General features: G+C 39.2%; 1 protein-coding gene across 1 annotated transcript in view; it reads right to left on the bottom strand.

Moving 5' to 3' along the window:
* Positions 1 to 17,702, bottom strand: part of LOC149191338 (large ribosomal subunit protein uL29c-like) — a 112,454-nt gene extending 94,752 nt beyond the window's left edge. The window contains exon 1 of the mRNA XM_089404176.1: positions 17,208 to 17,702. Coding sequence (XP_089260302.1) covers positions 17,208 to 17,546 — 339 coding nt within the window. The 5' untranslated portion in view covers positions 17,547 to 17,702. The remainder of the gene's footprint in view (positions 1 to 17,207) is intronic.
* Positions 17,703 to 18,392: the final 690 nt, after the last annotated feature.

The raw sequence follows: 18,392 nt of genomic DNA, 5'->3' as shown, positions 1-18,392 counted from the left end.
CATGGAGACAACTATATATACAAGCACCAGCACTTCGCTCAACACAGGGATAACAAGTTCAGATTTCAGAGGAAAATTTTTGGTACCAATATAGTGAGACAGTTCGGATCTTTCCAAGGAATGGGTTCTTCGCATTTCAGTGAAGGCACAGTCTCAGCATTTCGGTGAAGGCATAGTCTCAGCGTTTCAATGAAGGAACTGTCTTAGCATTTCGTGAAGGCAGAGTATTAGCATTTCAGTGAAAGCACAGTGTAATGAAGATATAACTTCGCTATATATTGAAGAGATGGTTTCGAGGCTACCACAATGACAAGGTCTTGGTGCAATGATAAAGATCTCGGTGCTATCTCAGTGAAATAGGTTCGATGCTACCACAGGAACAAGTTCTCGGTGCTATTACAGTGATAAGGCTTCAGTGCTGCCACAGAGACAAGAATTCAGTACCATCTAAGTACAAGGACTCGGTACTCACACAGTGACATGAACGACAAACTGAAGAAGATCAAACAAGGATCACTTGATGGAGGGAGTCTCTAGTCTAGGTTGTAAGGGTCTTGGTCGTCTCATCTTGAATCTACAGAAGGAAGAATTTTGACTGGGTTTTCCCCTAAAGTGGGGTTTTGCCCTAGCAGTGTGCCTACATCTTTTGTTCTCTTCTATTTGTTGCTTGGCATTTATCTTGATGATAAGAAAAGATAATTCGAAAGAACAAATAATAATAATGAAAAACATCACAAGATTATGTCATAATAAGAGAAATCATTTAACTACCACACTTTGGATTTCTCAACACAAAGGAGCTCATAGCTTTTTGTAAGGAGGCTGGAACTAAAAGGGAGTTGATAGTTCCCTATAATCTAGAGCAAAATGGAGTAGGAGAACAAAAGAATCGCACAATTGAGGAAAGTGTTAGAGCCATGTTACATGATCAAGACTTGTCGAAATTTCTGTGGAGAGAAGCAACAAAGACTATTGTCTACATTCAAAATCAAAGTCCTCACAGATCTCTAGACAACATGACTCCTGAAGAAGCATTCATTGGGAAGAAACCAAGTGTAGACCATCTCAGAATATTTGGTTGTCCTGTCTACATTCACATTCTGAAGGATAAGAGAAAGAAGTTGGATCCTTCAAGCATGAAGGGTGTAGTTGTTGGCTATAGTAACTCTTCTAAGGCATATAGGATCTACATAAAGGAAGGACACCGAATTGAAGTAAGCCGAGATGTGATATTTGATAAAAGTATTGCATTTAAGAAATCAAAGGACTTCCCAATTGACTCTGATGATGAAGAACTCCCAATATTTGAAGAATGTCCTAGGGAGGAAGAGGATTCAAATCATGAAGAAGAAGGTCCCAGTGAACTTGTGCAACAAGTTATTATCCCTGAAGCAAAAAAAGACCTAATTGGTTGAAGTATACTCTTCTAGATGCAGAAGGACGTGGAGCAGCCAAGGGTACATATAGGGAAAGTAAGAAGCCTAAAATATATTCATGGTATGCAGCCTATATGACAAAGTTAATTAAAGCAGAACCATCCACCTTTGAAGAGGATGTCAAACGTCAATAATGGAATGATGCCATGAATGAAGAATATCAATTAATAATGAAGAATGTTGTTTAGGAAATCTTTCTTAGGCCTGAAGCAAATTTGTGGTAACTTCCAAGTGGCTCTACAAGATTAAACATGCAGCAAATGGAAGTATTGGTAAATATAAAGCAAGATTAGCAACTAGGGATTTCTCCCAACAAGAAGGCATCGATTATTAAGAGACATTTGCACCTACAGCAAGGTATACAACTATACAATCGTTGGTCTTTTTGGCAGCAATGATGGGATGGAACATCCATCAAATGGATGTCAAGACGGCATTCCTGAATGGTACTATCGATGAAGAAGTCTATATAGAACAACCCTTGGGATTTGAAGTGAATGATAGAGAGACTCATGTCTGCAGGCTAAAGAGGGCACTTTATGGCCTTAAGCAAGCACCAAGGGCTTGGTATGCAAGGATGGACTCATATCTACAAAGATTGGGCTTCTCGAAAAGTTCTCACAATAAGAAGGCATCGATTATTAAGAGACATTTGCACCTACAACAAGGTATACAATTATACAATCATTGATCACTTTGGCCGCATCGATGGGATGGAACATCCATCAAATGGGTGTCAAGATGGCATTCCTGAATGGTACTATCGATGAAGAAGTCTATATAGAACAACCCTTGGGATTTGAAGTGAATGATAGAGAGACTCATGTCTGCCGGCTAAAGAAGGCACTTTATGGCCTTAAGCAAGCACCAAGGGCTTAGCATGCAAGGATGGACTCATATCTACAAAGATTGGGCTTCTCGAAAAGTTTTGATGATCCAAATCTCTACATTAAGGTTGTGAAGGATGAGTCGGTAATCATTCTTTTATATGTGGATGATCTTCTCATGACAGGTGTGGAAGGTCATATTCAAGAGTGCAAGAAGTAAATGGCATCAGAATTCGATATGAAGGATCTAGGGTTGATGCACTATTATTTGGGGTTGGAAGTATGGCAAGGACCTAATGAGATATATCTAGGTCAAGGTAAATATGTGATTGAGACGTTGAAAAAGTTTTGTTACCGCTCAAACTAGTAGGGGACCTAAGGGGGATCCCTAAAGGGAAAATGCAGAGGGCAACAAATGGATACTTAGCCCATTGTCACCTCAGCTAAGGCTCACTTCTATTTACGGACTTCCACTGATGGGAGGAGACCCAGTATATTATGGAGTCACTGATGAAGGATAAGTCAATGAAAGGATGTGGAGTGACCCGAGTAATCCCTTTCCCAGAAGAGTTAGAAGGATAGAGCTTGCTTGCTTTCTAAGCAAGGTACAATGTCTTCTAGGGAAAGGAAGGGAGGATTTGAGGGTAAGGTTTATGGGATATGACTTGTGAAGGAATTTTCCAATCCCTAAAATCCTTATTGAAATTGGTATCCCGGATGGTCCTTGAAGAATTGTTTTTTTAAAGGAACGGGACCACACGGGACCAAGTGGACCCAGTCTAGGGTAGGGAAAAAGAGTATGGAAACCAATGATGTCCCTAACCTGGACAAGGTATGGAAATGGATCAAATAAAGAATATCCACTTAAAGGTTTGAATTGATCCAATAAGGTACTAGCATTTGAGGATGCTAGGGAAAAGTTTGATACCGAAGCTAGGGCTTGACTTTTCTCACAAATCCACCATCGAAATGGCCTCAAATTTGGAGGAGGTCTTGAGGAAACACCAACGCAAGAGACCCTAAGAGATCAAATTTTTTGGATGGGTAATTTGCCAAGAAAATGATGCCCTAGGTGACCCAACTTGGCTAGACCTAGGAAAAGGTATAAAGATATGATTTTAGGTCACCACCTCTTGGTCGATCAGTGCCTTAGTCTTGGGAGAATGGAATCTATGATGAATATGAGTGAGGATCTCTGATTCCTAGTCAAGGAGGCCTCAAGACCACTTTGCTAGCCCTCTAAAAGTCAAAGTGAAGCAATCTTGCAGTGTTTATACTTCGATGTACAAAGGAGATAGCTTATCAAGGTAGAATTGTTGATAGAATTACCCCTAGGAGATTTCATTCACATTACATGGCCCATACATTGAGAGATGCTATAATAGAGACAAAATTCCACAATTTAAAGCAGTGAATGCATACAACAGTTAGCCTTAAAAGTAGCAAAAATCCCATTCCAAAGTATACGACAAAGTAAAACAAGAATAACATTAAAATCATGTAGTTACATGTAACAGAATATATCCAACCATCCACAATTGACAAAAGAGAAGCTCCAAGACAAGATAGACCAATATACACACATCAAAATTCATCCATAAAGCTCCAATTCAACCTCTAGAAAAAGTGTGAAATTCTCAAGAGAGAGAAAAGATCCAATCCCAAAGTGATAATGAGAAATGAATTCATCTCACTAGTATTTATGCACAACTTAGGAGTTCGAATTAGCCTCCTTGGCCTACATAAGCCCAAAAAAAAAAAAAAAGTTCTAATAACTCAACTTTTGGTGACAAGCCCGCCAAACTAGCTCATAAATGAAAATGTAAGCCTCTCAAGAGGTCAAATAATAATCTATGATGTCATAGGGCCCTCTAAGAGGCCTAATGAGGTCCATTGGTGCCGCAATGAAGAGTAGGATCCTCAATAGCAGTGGACAAGGGGGTGACCCCTTGTTATAACCTATGGTGCTCCAAATGACATGTGGGGACAAACAAGTGTCCTCATGGGCCTCCACACAAATCGAAGATGCCTGTAGATCGCCTGCAAGGGCTAGGATGATGGTGAAGGTGATGCCACATCATTGTGCAAGTCTTGGATCATCTGCCAAGTGTATGGTGCAAATCTAGGGCCAACTGGGCATGATGGATCAAGTGCATCTTCCTCGTCCAATAAGTGAACCACGAGCAATCTCTGAATGGCTGTGGGGATCCATGGAGTGCTATCTGTTGTTGTGGAGGCCCATGGCTCTCAACGCACACCCTACATGTGCCAATGTAGCCCTCTGAAGGATTAGGACCTCGTATAGGGAGACCAAACCCAAGATGGAGACCATCTGCAATCCTGCATAAGATCCAATGCGTCCCCTAGCCTTCCAGTACAACAAGTCATTAGAAAAATCGAGTAAATGAGCTTACCAATCATGGACCACAAGTGGGGACTTCATAATGGTCTGCCCTTCCATAATGGGCTTCGAGATGTGCCAATGTCTCCTTAATTCCAAATGGGGTTAACCAATAATCCCATTAGGTGGTTTCTACTTCTAAAGGGGATAATATAGTCAAGGTACGTCCTTCAAAAGGTGGTGGCATGTGACAAATAGGTGAATGAAATAAGGGATGAGAAGGGGCAGCATTGTGTCACATGCTGGAGTACAAGGGTAGCTAATAAGAGGGAAGCCCACACTTGGATTTATAATGTGTAGGAGGGATAAATTGTGGCACATGAGGTGCCCCGACCTTGATTTTTCCACCTTTCTTTATATGTCTTTTGCCTTTTTATGAGTATTTTGATTAATTGCTCTGGGCTCGAAGGGGTAAGAGCATAATGTATAAGATATAGTAGTGAATATCCCCTTTTAAGGTGGGGCGGTTCATTGCTCACCAGGGGTTGGGACAATCATGGATTCCTATATGGTGAAGGAGGCTCATAGAACCTGTAGGAACCAGGGTGATGGCCATGATGATGGGGTAGAGCTCATTTATCGGCTTTTTCCCACGTGCTAAATGTGTTTGTCCCGGCCATCTTTTGCATTTTGTGGTACATTTTCCTGTTGAATGTGGCCATATATGCTTTTATCTTTCTTTTTAGCTACATCAACCTCCAGGCTTCATTCCAGGCCATGACCCAAGGTGTGGGCAAGGGGAAGGGGCATGTTAACCCTATGTGGACCTAGTGGAGGAATGTGGACGCAGGTGGGAGAACTGATGAATGGGATGATATTGAATGGAAAGAGTGTAATATAAGCGGATAAGGGAGCGGGACCATGCAACCAAAATCAGGGTTTCCCATGAAATACCATCCTAGAGCCAAATGGTCAGTAAAAGAGATCCCACGGGACTAGAATCCAAGGTTAATACCTAAAAGGGGGCTAGGGGACAAAAGCACAGACCTAGCCCATTCCTTCTGTCGAATCTCCCCATTAATCCATGCCCAGAAGTGTCCATGATAAGCAAACCACACCGCACAATTTCCAAATGACAAGGCATACCTTTAGGTTCAGGAGACCCACCTTCAAACATAGGATCATGGCAAATGGGTGAGGGACCACATGGTTGGCTCAAGTGGCGGAGAAATGGCACAAAGAGATAGCTGGTTGCTACAAGGCACTGTTGGCTATCGGCTAAGGACCATCTTGGAGAAAAAATTCTCTTAGGAATATTACCCACAAAATGGTGGGTAACAAGGCCTAATCTACTTTGCATTGATGAATCACCCTTTTTATCATTGTTTCAAAGAAACTTAGCTTTAGTGACAAAGTCCATGTGCATTTCATAAGAAAACCATCATTACCATTCAAATTTGGAAATATGTCCTCTAACCCTAATTACAAAATTGTACTTGCAGTGAAGAAAAGGCAGGTCTAAAGTGGTCTTTGGTCCTCCTTAATCATGGGTTCAGAGCCTAAGGGTCATTATTCAAGCCTAAGAGACAAAAATCTAGCTTTTAGAGCAAATTTGATCAATTTTGGACAATGCTACAGGACTGCTATAGGATTTCTACAGGATGCTACAAGATTGCCCTGTTTTGCTACAGGATTGGATCCGTGAGCATCCTGAGGGTGGAAAAAGTGTTCTGAAGGTGGGAAAGGGTAGATGAGGGTGTATGAAGGTTGTATGAGGCCTTTTCCAAGCCTAGCACCTCTCAGAGGCCCATCTTGCACAAAAGAAAATACTCACAATGTCCTTCAATGTGGTTTCGGTGGCAGAGTTTTGAGGGCAATGTGATATGACAAGGAAGAGGTTGATGATGACAAGAGAGATGTAGGATGAGTATGCCAACCTTGCAAGCCACTAGTAGTACCTGCAAACCAACGATCAATCCCTTTTTGTACTTTAAAAGAATGCCAAACTAAGGATCAAATTGCAGCAAAATGAACTTGACAAGAAATGATGAGTTGAATTTTATGAAACCAAACAGGAAAGGATGAGTTGAATTTTATTTCATTAAGAGTCAATCTATCTTGCAGCATGCATCTGACCTACATACATGAAAGCTTGAAGAAGAATGTGATTTAACTCCTACATATGCAAAAACAGAGTATGTAAGAGAGCAATGATCTAAAGCCTAGCAATCTGCAAAGGAAAATAACCACATATTTTTGGTTTACTACTATAGACTCTTCAACCACACTTCCCACAAGAGAGGTGGTAATGAAGCTAGCAACAACAATTTTTCTTGCAAGTAAACTTCTATTAAGAAAGAAGGGAACGCTGCTACCAAAAATTATGCATAGATAAGATACACAGAGACTGGAGCCTCTGGGTTGGACCCTAACCCAGGGCAACTCAACCCTTTGAAACAAACCTAGATGTGAGCCAACGATAAATTTTTCATAGGCATAAAATAAAGTTCAAGTACATCATGCAAAGGAAAATGAGAATGACAGTCTCAAGCTCTTAGCTCTTCCTTGCTCCCAAAAATTTGAATCCTAGTGAGCCCTTAGGCTTGTTTACTTATACAAAGATGACTAAGCGGCAGCCTCCTTGGAAGAAGGACTGCTTCCCTCCAAAATATCGAAAAAATTGGATCTAGTTCCCTTTGATCCTCGCAATTACTTGAGTTCATTGGCTGCTAGTAGACTTCAAGTTGTTGATGAGTGATTTTAGGGATCAAGTCAAGTTGAAGGAGAGTAAATGCAGGGGACAAGCCTCCTACATCTCCTTTAGGTGCCTCCAACATGCCTCTGCATAGTAAATGCACTCAAAAATGCTATTTTTCCTACACATTAACCACATTAGGCCACAAAGTATGACAAACATCCTTTAATCTTCCTATTAAGCGCATTATAGCCAAAAAGATGTTAATTAATGTGAGAAAAAAAGAAACTATATGCTGGAGGGTATCAAAATGGGCCTTATAATTTACCTATTGATGGGGCCCATCAAAAGATAAAGGAGAATGTCGCTTTTATTTAAATTTTTAACATTACCATTAATTGTTTCAGGATGTTTGAGAGTGGTTCCAACCTCATTAGATTCCATATGGAGAAAATAGAAGTTTAGATCCCATTTAAAATTTAGCAAACTTAACAGTGTGAAACATTTCAAGATTGGTGGGAATGCAACATTTCCATTGGATTCTCTCATGTATGAGGGTATGGAACTAGCATTTAATCAAGAGCACCAAGCTCTCTATGTACCTCTGTTGACACCTAATCATTGAGATTGGGTGAACATTTGTAAATAATGGAAAATGAAGAGTCATCGGGAGGTGAAGCCCAAAAGTCACTCCCTACTGTATATAACCATGAGTAATCTTAATGAATAAACAGAATTCATTTGAGGAGTTACCTCCTAGCCTGACATGGTATCAGAGCTAGTTCCCAAAATTAGTTGTTGTGTTGTAACTCTTGTCATTGTCTGGCATTATTCTCCTTTGACAAAAAATTTGTCTTGCATTTCCTGCCTTGCATAACCGTGAGCGTGGAGACTATAGAGACTGTGCAATGAGTGTGGAGGATTGAACGTTGGTGGGGCTAAAAAAAGGTAATATCATTCAGTTTTTTGAAGAAATTTATGGGTTTGACATCGTGGTGCAACGGAAGCTGTGAAGTCTGGAGCAAGTAGTTTGAAGAGGAAAAGCAGAAAGATTCAAACATATGTTATTTTTCACCGACCAAGGACATTCAAAAGGCCTCGTAATCCCAAATATCCTTGTATCAGTGCTCCTCTGTCCACAGTTTTCGTGGCTCTGCTCTGTCATGGTAGACTGTGTTAATTTTTTGTCATGGTAGACGTAACATCCTCACTGCTCCGCACTGCATATTCGACTCCAACGAATACACCACACTATTATACCTCGGCCCTCCGCCCTCTTTCGCACCGCCCATACTCCTACACAGTCGACCCCGGGTTGATACGCACTGTGGCAGTCCCCACAGTTCTCACCCCTCGGCTTCAGACCTCCCCACAATTCTCACCCCTCAACTTCAGTGCTCCCTCCCACTTGGCTTCAACTCTCCCTCGGCCTCCAAACGCAAACTCCAAACATGTTGTTGCCCATACGCTATCGCTGCCATATGCCTGATAATACCTCCCTCCATACTCCGGATATAACCTATCTCCGCTATATCACGCCTATCCACTCTGTTATATAACGTTGCATATATATATATATATATATATATATATATATATATCACAAAATTATGTTGTCCGCTGTCCCTAAACCGCCCTCTGTGGGCTCATTAACCAAACCACTCTAGCGAACCATTCCTCCCTTAAATAATACCTCCCCCGTATAATACCTTTCCCAAATATATCTCTATTATATACATATTAGAATTATATTTTCACAGTATTGCCACTACAGTGCAATTTGTTTTTTTACACAGCAAGAGCAGAAGTACATTTTTTTTATAGTACACAGATTTTAAAATGCATTCATTGATATCTATCATGGGAGTGGTTCTCACCAGCAAGGAGAACTATCTAGAGTGGCCTTGGAAGCTCAAACACACTCTCATTTTCAATGAGTTGTGGAAAGGAGTTTGTGTAGGAGAAGGAGATAATGAACCTGCAAAGCCTACCTCAGACAACAAATTTGCCATTTGGGAAAACAAGAACAGCAAGGCCTATGCCTTGATTGCAGCATCTGTAAATGAAGAGGTGAGTCGCGATATTTCACCATTTTCAAATGCTTTTGAGACCTTACAGAAGTTGAAGGAACTCAATGACTCACACTTTGAGCTTGAAGTTGTCCAATTGATGATTAAATTGTTCAGTCTAGAATTACAAAATGATGATCCTCTTGCTCTAGCATCAGAAGTAAGATCTATTATGCATGATATCAAAATCACTAATGTTGAACTAGACATTCCTCTGATAGCTTTTTTCAAGGCACTTTATCCGACTTATTCAAATTACCTTGAGTCATTGCAAGCAAATGGAAACCTCAAAGAGATTATCTTTGACTCCCTTATGAAGAAATTTGCTGAGAGAGAGAAAGCTTTTGGAAAAAAGACAACTCCTCAGTCTTCTGAAGGCGTTGTGTGTCTTGCACATAGAGAGAAGGATCATGCTCAAGATTCTTCCAAAGGAAGAGGTGGTCGAAGAGGAAGAGGAAGAAGAAATTTTAGAGGCAGGGGGGGGCAGACACTTTCAAGGAGAAAAGTTTGATCTTCATCACATACATTCCAATAGAGATGGATCACATGATGCATCCACATGCAAGTTGCCTTGGGACAAAATTGAGCAGGAAAGAAATCAAGCCAAAGGTAAAACCAATGACAAAGAGAAAGGTAAAGCACCTGAATCCACTCACTATGTTGGCACATAGTAATATTGGAGTAAATGAAGACTTGTTTAATGCTTCACTTGCTTCTTGGAAAAATGATTGGTTGCTTGATTCAGGAGCAACTTGCCACATGACTATTAAAAGAGATTCTTTTGAAAAATTTACTGACAATGTTGATGGAGCAGTATACTTTGCAGACAAATCAAAACTCAATTCATCAGGGCTTACCACAATCAAGCTCAAATTGCATGGTCTTCTAGACTTTCTTCTGCATGATGTTTTATATCTCCCACAGTTGAGGAGAAACTTGCTAGCCTTGGTCCACATCTGCCAGCAAGGACACTCCATTCATATGTTTGATGGCAAGGTTGAGGTCAAAAAAGTATCAGATCACTCACTTGTCATGACAGGGATAGAAGAAGAAAGACTTCTGAAGCTGCAAGGTACCTCTACTCGTGCACAAAATTTCTCATACAGTTCTCATTATGATGAAGGTACATTTCCATCAAGTCTTTTATGGCATGCTAGATTTGGACACTTGAACTATGACAGCGTTCGCTTGTTGAAGAAAAATGGTGTTACTGGTTTTCCTACAATTCCTAGGAAACTTAAGCAATGTGATGCTTGTATTCTAGGAAAGCATAGCAAACAGTCTTTTCATGATTCACATTCTAGAGCACATAGAAAACTTGAACTCATTCATTCAGATTTATGCGTCCAATGCCCATTCCTTCTGCAAATGGAAATAAATATATGATGACATTTATTGATGACTACACCAGAATATGTTGGGTTTACTTATTGAAGAACAAATATGATGTTTTTCAAACATTCAAGAACTTTCATACATGGATTGAAAATGATGCACAATCTCATATTGGCTCTATTCGCACTGATAATAGAAAAGAATACACTTCAAATGAATTTGAAAACTATCTTCGCCAGCATGGGATCAAACATCAAACAACTGTGCCTTATAATCCCCAACAAAACAGAGTAGCTGAAAGAATGAATAGGGCAATCTTAAATATGGTATGTTCCATGATGCTTTCCAAAAATGTAAAATTGATGTTTTGGGCTGATGCAGTTCTATGTGTTGTATATGTAAAGAATAGATGTCCATCTAATGCTATTAGAAATAAGACTCCTTATGAAATGTGGTATGGCCACATTCCTTCGGTAAAGCATCTCAGGGTCTTTGGTTCCACCTGTTATACCCTGATACCAAAGGTACAAAGAAACAAACTTGGTGCAAGGAGTCGTAAGTGTATCTTCTTAGGGTATTCAAATACCTCCAAAGCATATCGTCTCTATGATGAACTTAATAAGAAGTTTGTTGTATCTAGAGATGTAATCTTTCGTGAATCTTCCAAAGTTGATAATGTTGTTGAGCAACAGCTTGATCGCTTGGATAGATTCGGACATGCAAAATAATTTCAAGAATTTGATAATCAGATTCCACATCTTGAAGGGGGGATTCCTATACTGGATCAATCTGTGGAATCTTCTTCTGAAGCACTCTCTCCCCCACATGAAGCTCCAACCACTGATGATACTTTGAGTGATGTGATTGACAGAATTGGGAGACTCAATCTTGATTCAGTCCCAACTCAGTCAACTGAGCAGCCTGGACCATCTCAGAAAGGTCCCCCAAAATGGCTGACAAAGACACTTGAAAGTGTTCATCCTGATGAGGTTGGAAAGACAAGAACAAGAAATTCAACCAGGAAAAATGGAGGTGATGTAGATGATTCTGATTCACCTATTGATATGGATGTTTCTTATGATTGTAAACTAAATTTGTCTATAGATTTTGAACCAACTTCCTTCAAAGAAGTCGCTTCTCATGATGAATGGAAAGAAGCGATGCAAAAGGAGTATGATGCTTTGATAAAGAATAGCACTTGGAAACTGGTTGATCCTCCATTGAGAACCACACCAATTGGCTGCAAGTGGGTCTACAAGAACAAGTATAAAGTTGATGGCTCACTTGACAAGCACAAAGCCAGGCTTGTGGCAAAAGGTTTTGCACAGAAGGAAGGGGTCGATTATGAGGAGACTTTTGTCCCCACAGCAAAATGGGCTACATCCAGACACTCTTGCAGCTCAAAACGATTGGAAAGTCCATCCAATGGATGTAAAAACTGCTTTCTTGAATGGAGATCTAAAAGAAAATGTTTTTATGTCCCAGCCAGAAGGATTTGTTGTGAAAAGACATGAACATAAAGTATGCAAACTTGTGAAATCCTTGTATGGCCTCAAGCAAGCACCGCGAGCTTGGTATGAAAAGTTAACTGAGCATCTTCTGAAACTCAACTTCAAACATTATGATCTTGATGATGCAACTTTGTTTGTCAAGAAAGTTGGCAAAACAGTTGTATATCTTGTGGTATATGTAGATGATCTTTTGATGACAGGGAACAATGAGAGCTACATTGCATCCATAAAGAAGGAATTGAGGAAAGGTTTTGAAATGAATGACTTGGGCTATGTTCACTACTATCTTGGTATTGAAGTAACTCAACATCTGAAGTATATATTCCTCTCTCAAAAGAAGTACATTGGAGATCTATTAAACAGGTTTGGCATGGCTGAGTGCAATCCTTTGACTACTCCAATGGAACAGAACTTAAAGCTCACATCCATTGAAGGAAAAGAATTTGAGGATGCAACAAAGTATAGACAGCTTGTAAGAAATCTGAACTACTTGACTACTACCAGACCAAATATTTCATTTGTTGTTGGAATCCTCTCCGGGTTTATGCAAAAGCCTTGTGAGGGACATTGGTCTGTTGTAAAAAGAGTTCTAAAGTACATGAAGGGAACCCAAGACTTTGGACTCAAGTACACACAGGTGGGCAACTTCAGCTTGATTGGATACTCTGATTCAGACTTTGACGGAGACAAAGAAATTGGGGTATCTACTTCAGGTTATGTTATGAGTCTTGGATCAGGAGTTGTCTCTTGGAGATCACACAATCAGTTCCAGCAGATTCCACAACAGAGGCAGAATATGTGGCAGCTGCTGAGGCAACAAAAGAAATTGTGTGGATCAGGAAAATTCTGGAAGATTTGCAGGTAAAACAAGTACATTCAACTCCACTCATGATTGACAACACCTCTGCAATAAAGTTGGCCAAGAACCCAAAGTTCCATGATCGAACGAAGCACATCAATACAAAATACCATCTGATTCGACATCATGTTGAGGCCAAGACAATCCATCTATGCCATTGTTCCACTAATGAGCAGATTGCAGACATCTTCACCAAAGTGCTTGGAAGAGAAAAGTTTGAAAGATTCAGAACGATGCTTGGACTCACCAACATCCCTTCAGATTAAGGGGGGGAATGTTGACACCTAATCATTGGGATTGGATGAACATTTGTAAATAATGGAAAATGAAGAGTCATCGGGAGGTGAAGCCCAAGAGTCACTCTCTCTTGTATATAACCATGAGTAATCTTAATGAATAAACAGAATTCATTTGAGGAGTTACCTCCTAGCCTGACAACCTCGATGTTGGTACCTTTGATTGTTGAACTTCTTTGTCATGACCCTAGTAAAAAGGTACCTATCACTCAAACAAAATCATTGATATAACATGTTCAGCTTTTTCTATATTATTTCAATGCTTAAAGGGTGATATTGATGATGAGGATCCCAATATAGGCAATGATTTTGATGATATGTAGTTATTTTTTGTAGCATGAATTTTTTGGACTCTAGAAACCGTTTAGAGCATCTTGTTGATGTATTTTTGGTTCATAGATGAATTGCACTTAGTGCTTTTTTGGTTATATGCACCATTTCCATATGGATGAGAAACTTAGCATATTTTTGAAGAATAGTTTGGATTCATATGGATGCACATGACTATATATATGTTTCTTTCAAAATTTCAATCTTTTATGTACTTTTGGTCGATTGGTTTTTTGGTCCAATTTTTTATGGTGCTGGTCTAGTTCACATTTTGGAGTTGATTGGTTCAATGACCAGTCTAGTTCTGATAACATTGGTCTGTTAAATTTCCATGAAAATCTACAACTACTTAGATGAATAACTAAAAACTGAAACTAATTTACTTTCACCAAGATACAGAATCTCTTAATAATTCATATGTAGTGGAATAGAAACACAGAGATAAGAACACAAGCACAAATTGACACACTTTTCTCAAGAACGCAATAGGGAAAACCTACTTGCTTGACGTGGCTATTTTATCAATTGTCCTTGAAGCAAATGAATCTATTACAAAGCACTTTGTCTCTCTTTAAGAAAGTTTTATGCTTCTCACACAACTCAACTAATATAATTGATCTTGGCCTTCCTTGATCAAAAGTTGATCTTGGCTCTTGCACACAATTGATCCTTCTGTTGCCTCCTTGACTTGCTCTGCAAACCCTGTTGTCTTGCCTCAATTCTACTCCTCCTTGGCCTCCTCATCCCTTATGTTGATCTCCTACTTCCAAGCGCACTTCCAGGCCCTATTTCATAACACGCTTGTGCTCCTATTTTTTAAGGACCCCGACTCCTTTCTATGCACAACCAATCAACTCCTAAATCCTAGTGCACTTGCGCTCCTATTCTTTAGGACACAATTTATGAGCTCCACAATCAAGGCTCTCTCACACTAGTCATGAGCCTTGTCTTGTCACAATCCTTCGTGCACAAAACAATTTTTATTTACTTGTGCCTTCGTCCTTCCTTTATAGATTCAATCCATACTAAATTAGGCTAGTTCAAATATAGAACTCGAGCTCTAATAGCAAGTTAGCTGAGAGTGTTACTCGCTCTCCTTCCAATCATCACTAGAATTGTTAATTCATGCTCTCTCAAAACAACATTGGAGATCTAACTCGCGCTTGCTTCAATCAAGACTGAAGACCCAACTCGTTCTAACTGAACTCAATCTGCCAACCAATCCTGTAGTTAAATTTATGAAGACTTCCACTTAACTGAAGCTCCAACATGACGCATGAACTCATGATGATTATTCCCAAAACTGGAAATTAACCCACCACAATTGAAGTCTATCCTATGAGCTCACACTCAAATTGGGAGAAGGACAAAACGAGATCTTCACTGACTAAGGCACAAGCCAGAAGACCTTGTTCGCTACATTTTCAGCATGGTCTACAAAATGATCACCTTATAAATATGGAATCCTCAGCTGCAGAAAATATGCAACGTGTTGCTTTGGTTGTTAAGATGTGGAAAAAGGGTTGGAAACCACAAAGATCCCTAAAAAAACAGACTTCAAGAAAATCATGATGCATTCATCAAGTGTGTGTCCCAAGAAAGTTGGCTTCAGTTGGCGCAGAACTGTCACAGCATGTACTATCCACAAATCTCTTTTTCACTGGAGATCCTTTGAAGTTGACATGCACAATGTGTTTGACTCTAAGTTGCACGAAGTGTTGAAACGTTTCAGAGTTTCCAAAACGGGTAAGTTTAGAAACATCACCTCCCAAAAATGGAAACATCGGTCAAAACATCGTCTGACACGTCATATATGTTTATATATATATATATATATATATATATATAAAGGTATAAATAAGTGAATAACAAAAAATCTTGCAAGAAAAAAGGGAATAAGACCCATAGATGACAATTTAGAAGGAAAACCAAGTCTATATTAACTCTCATAGATAATCACATTATGGTCGAGTTTCGGTCAAGTTTCGGCCGAGTTTCAGAGTTTCGGGTACAGAGACGTCCCAAAAAGTCAGGTTCCTAGAAGTTTCATGCAACATAGGTTTGACTGCATTATTCACCTGATTGTTTCAGCTATCGACAATCAGGAGCGTGCAATGGTTGCAGTGAAATTTTTTCTTAAGAACTGAGGAGATGACAATATAGAATAAGAAATTGTGGACAAAGATAATGTAGAGAACCTTACAGTCAAAGGATTGGCCTCAAAAGATGCTACATGAGAATGAATTGAAGTACTGCAACACCCAATGCTGTGATTCAAGGAGGGAGCGTATTACAATGTTTATAAATAACCCACTGTGTTAGTGATAATATTTCTTGGAAGCATTTTTTTTTACGTTTTCTTTAAAAAAAGTTGCTAATACATGCTCTGCTTACGTTAATGGCTATTGTTATGCATGCTCGCATCAATAGCTGCTGTTATGCATAGCCAACATTTACATCCCTCTCACTCATGACACCCTTTATAACTCCCCTTATATTTAGTGTTTAGTCCACTCATAAGTGCCATTCATCGAAGAACTAACTCCTCTTCTCTTAAAAAAAAAACTCGCTATAAAATGTCTGTTAGGCATTACAGTAGGGGGCTTTTGTGAAGTGCTGGAAGAGACTATTTGGACCAAGAGCAACCTCCATACTTCCTTGGACTTGGCCTGCCGCCTGAGGTGGGGTCCATACATTCTCAGGCAGTTTCAGACTTATGCGTCGGGGACTTAGAGCATTCAGGTGCTGTTACTAGTAGCTACTGTCAGTTTCTCTTCTACTGTTAGGGCTATAGAATCTGCTCTCGGAAAATTGCATATCTGTTGTTATTGATGAATCTGCTATTGCTGGTTTTAGGACTATTACTGCTGATTCTTTTGCTGTTGTTTGCTGCTGTTAGACCCCATCAATTTTACAGATCTTCGAAAAAATGGCCATCAGATTTCATATTTGGCTCATAACATTCTGCGTGAAGTTAGATAAGAGAATGTGATCTACCTGAATATGTAAATTCCCACAGGACTATGAAAGAGGTATGCCCATAGAAGTTCATATTTTCTGTGTAGCTTTCAGGATCTTGGTCAAGGTTTGTGAATATGAATTGTATTTTTTAATGCTGGATATTTGATGATCCCTTATTTGAATACATGTACACGCTGGAACTAAAGAGCTAGTAGTTCACTTCCCATGGAATTATATCAATTCACCCACAAGATTTCACAGCATATATATAAAAAGAGCATGTGGTTTCTCTTAAAAAGTCACAGGTTCATAGTATGTATGTAGTCAAATCTTGCATAAAAATGGATCATTTATCTGAAAAAGTTTCATACACGCTCTGGCTTAACTAGATTATTATTATTATTATATACCCAATTGATTGAAATATATATGGGGTTCAATCAATTGGGTGACCAGGGCTTACTGAGCTGCCCACTTTCGTTGTAACCCATCCTCCAAATGGTAAAACATACCTCTTAGAAATGCAATTTTAATGTAAAATGCCTACCCTCTTCCGCAATCTGCCGAACTCGCTGGATTTGAGCTCCTGCCTAGTGGCTTTCTTAATCCGCAACATGACAAGCTCTCCCTTGAGATCAATTACTTCATCATTGATTTCCTCCGAGGTTTTTGCTCTGATTTCTTTGAGTTCCTCTTCCCTCTTTGCCATCATCACGGCCTTAACGGGCCTGTAACTGCAAACGCTCTTAGGCATACTTACTCTCAACGAAATTGTGCCACTGAAGTTGCTGTTTAAGCTGCTTAATCTGCTGACCTTGGAAATATTCAAATTCAGTGCATAGTTTGGAGGCGCGTATGAGCTCATTGCAATCGAAGCCAAGCCCATTTCGTCGTGAAAGCAAATGCAAAACGCGACCACGCTCCTACCTCACGTTTACCCCTCTGGATAAGGCCGCCCAGTTTGCTTATGAGCTCCCAATCTATTTCAAAAACATGTTGTCCTTAGCTTCCAATAATAAATTTCAAAACGTACAGAAACATTTACAAACAAAAGAATGGTGGGATGTGTATAAAAAGATTGTCAAAGCAGTAAATTTCCATAATACATACAAAGATTTTGTAAGCCACTTAGAATAACTATAGGGAAACTGTTCGCTTCATAAACCATAACGATAATTAAAATGGCAGTAAACATGGAATGTACTGGGAAGGTCTTGGACAAATAGGTTCGCTTTCTTTTGGTCTTCATTCATAAACCATAGCGATAATTAAAATGGCAGTAATCATAAACCATAGCGATAATTAAAATGGCAGTAAACATGGAATGTACTGGGAAGGTCTTGGACAAATAGGTTCGCTTTCTTTTGGTCTTCATCAAAAGCAAGTTCGCTGTGTTAATTGATTCCATCCCGATGCAATATCCCTGTATTCCAATTCTGTTTTACTGGAAAGAAAATTGATTTCAAGTTTTAAGGTTACAAATCTAAATCTTTCCCACGTTTATAAATATGTAAACGTTTCATTAAAAAAAATTAATGTAATTTTATTTATATATATATATAAATTATTGATTTGATATTTTTATAATAAAATTAAAAAATAATAATAATAAAAATAATATATTTAATCTTTGTAGTAGTATTGGTTCAATTTGAATTCTTTAAAATTTTATAGAATTATTGTTAGATTTGAATTCTTTAAATTTTATGAAATTATTGTTCAATTGAATTCT

The sequence above is a fragment of the Pinus tabuliformis genome, chromosome 2_2, assembly GCF_031772625.1.
Source record: "Pinus tabuliformis cultivar Carrire ecotype Pingquan chromosome 2_2, CPIR1, whole genome shotgun sequence".
NCBI lineage: Eukaryota > Viridiplantae > Streptophyta > Pinopsida > Pinales > Pinaceae > Pinus > Pinus tabuliformis.
The sequence above is the reverse complement of the archived record's forward strand: the minus strand, read 5'-3'. Positions and strand labels throughout refer to the sequence as shown.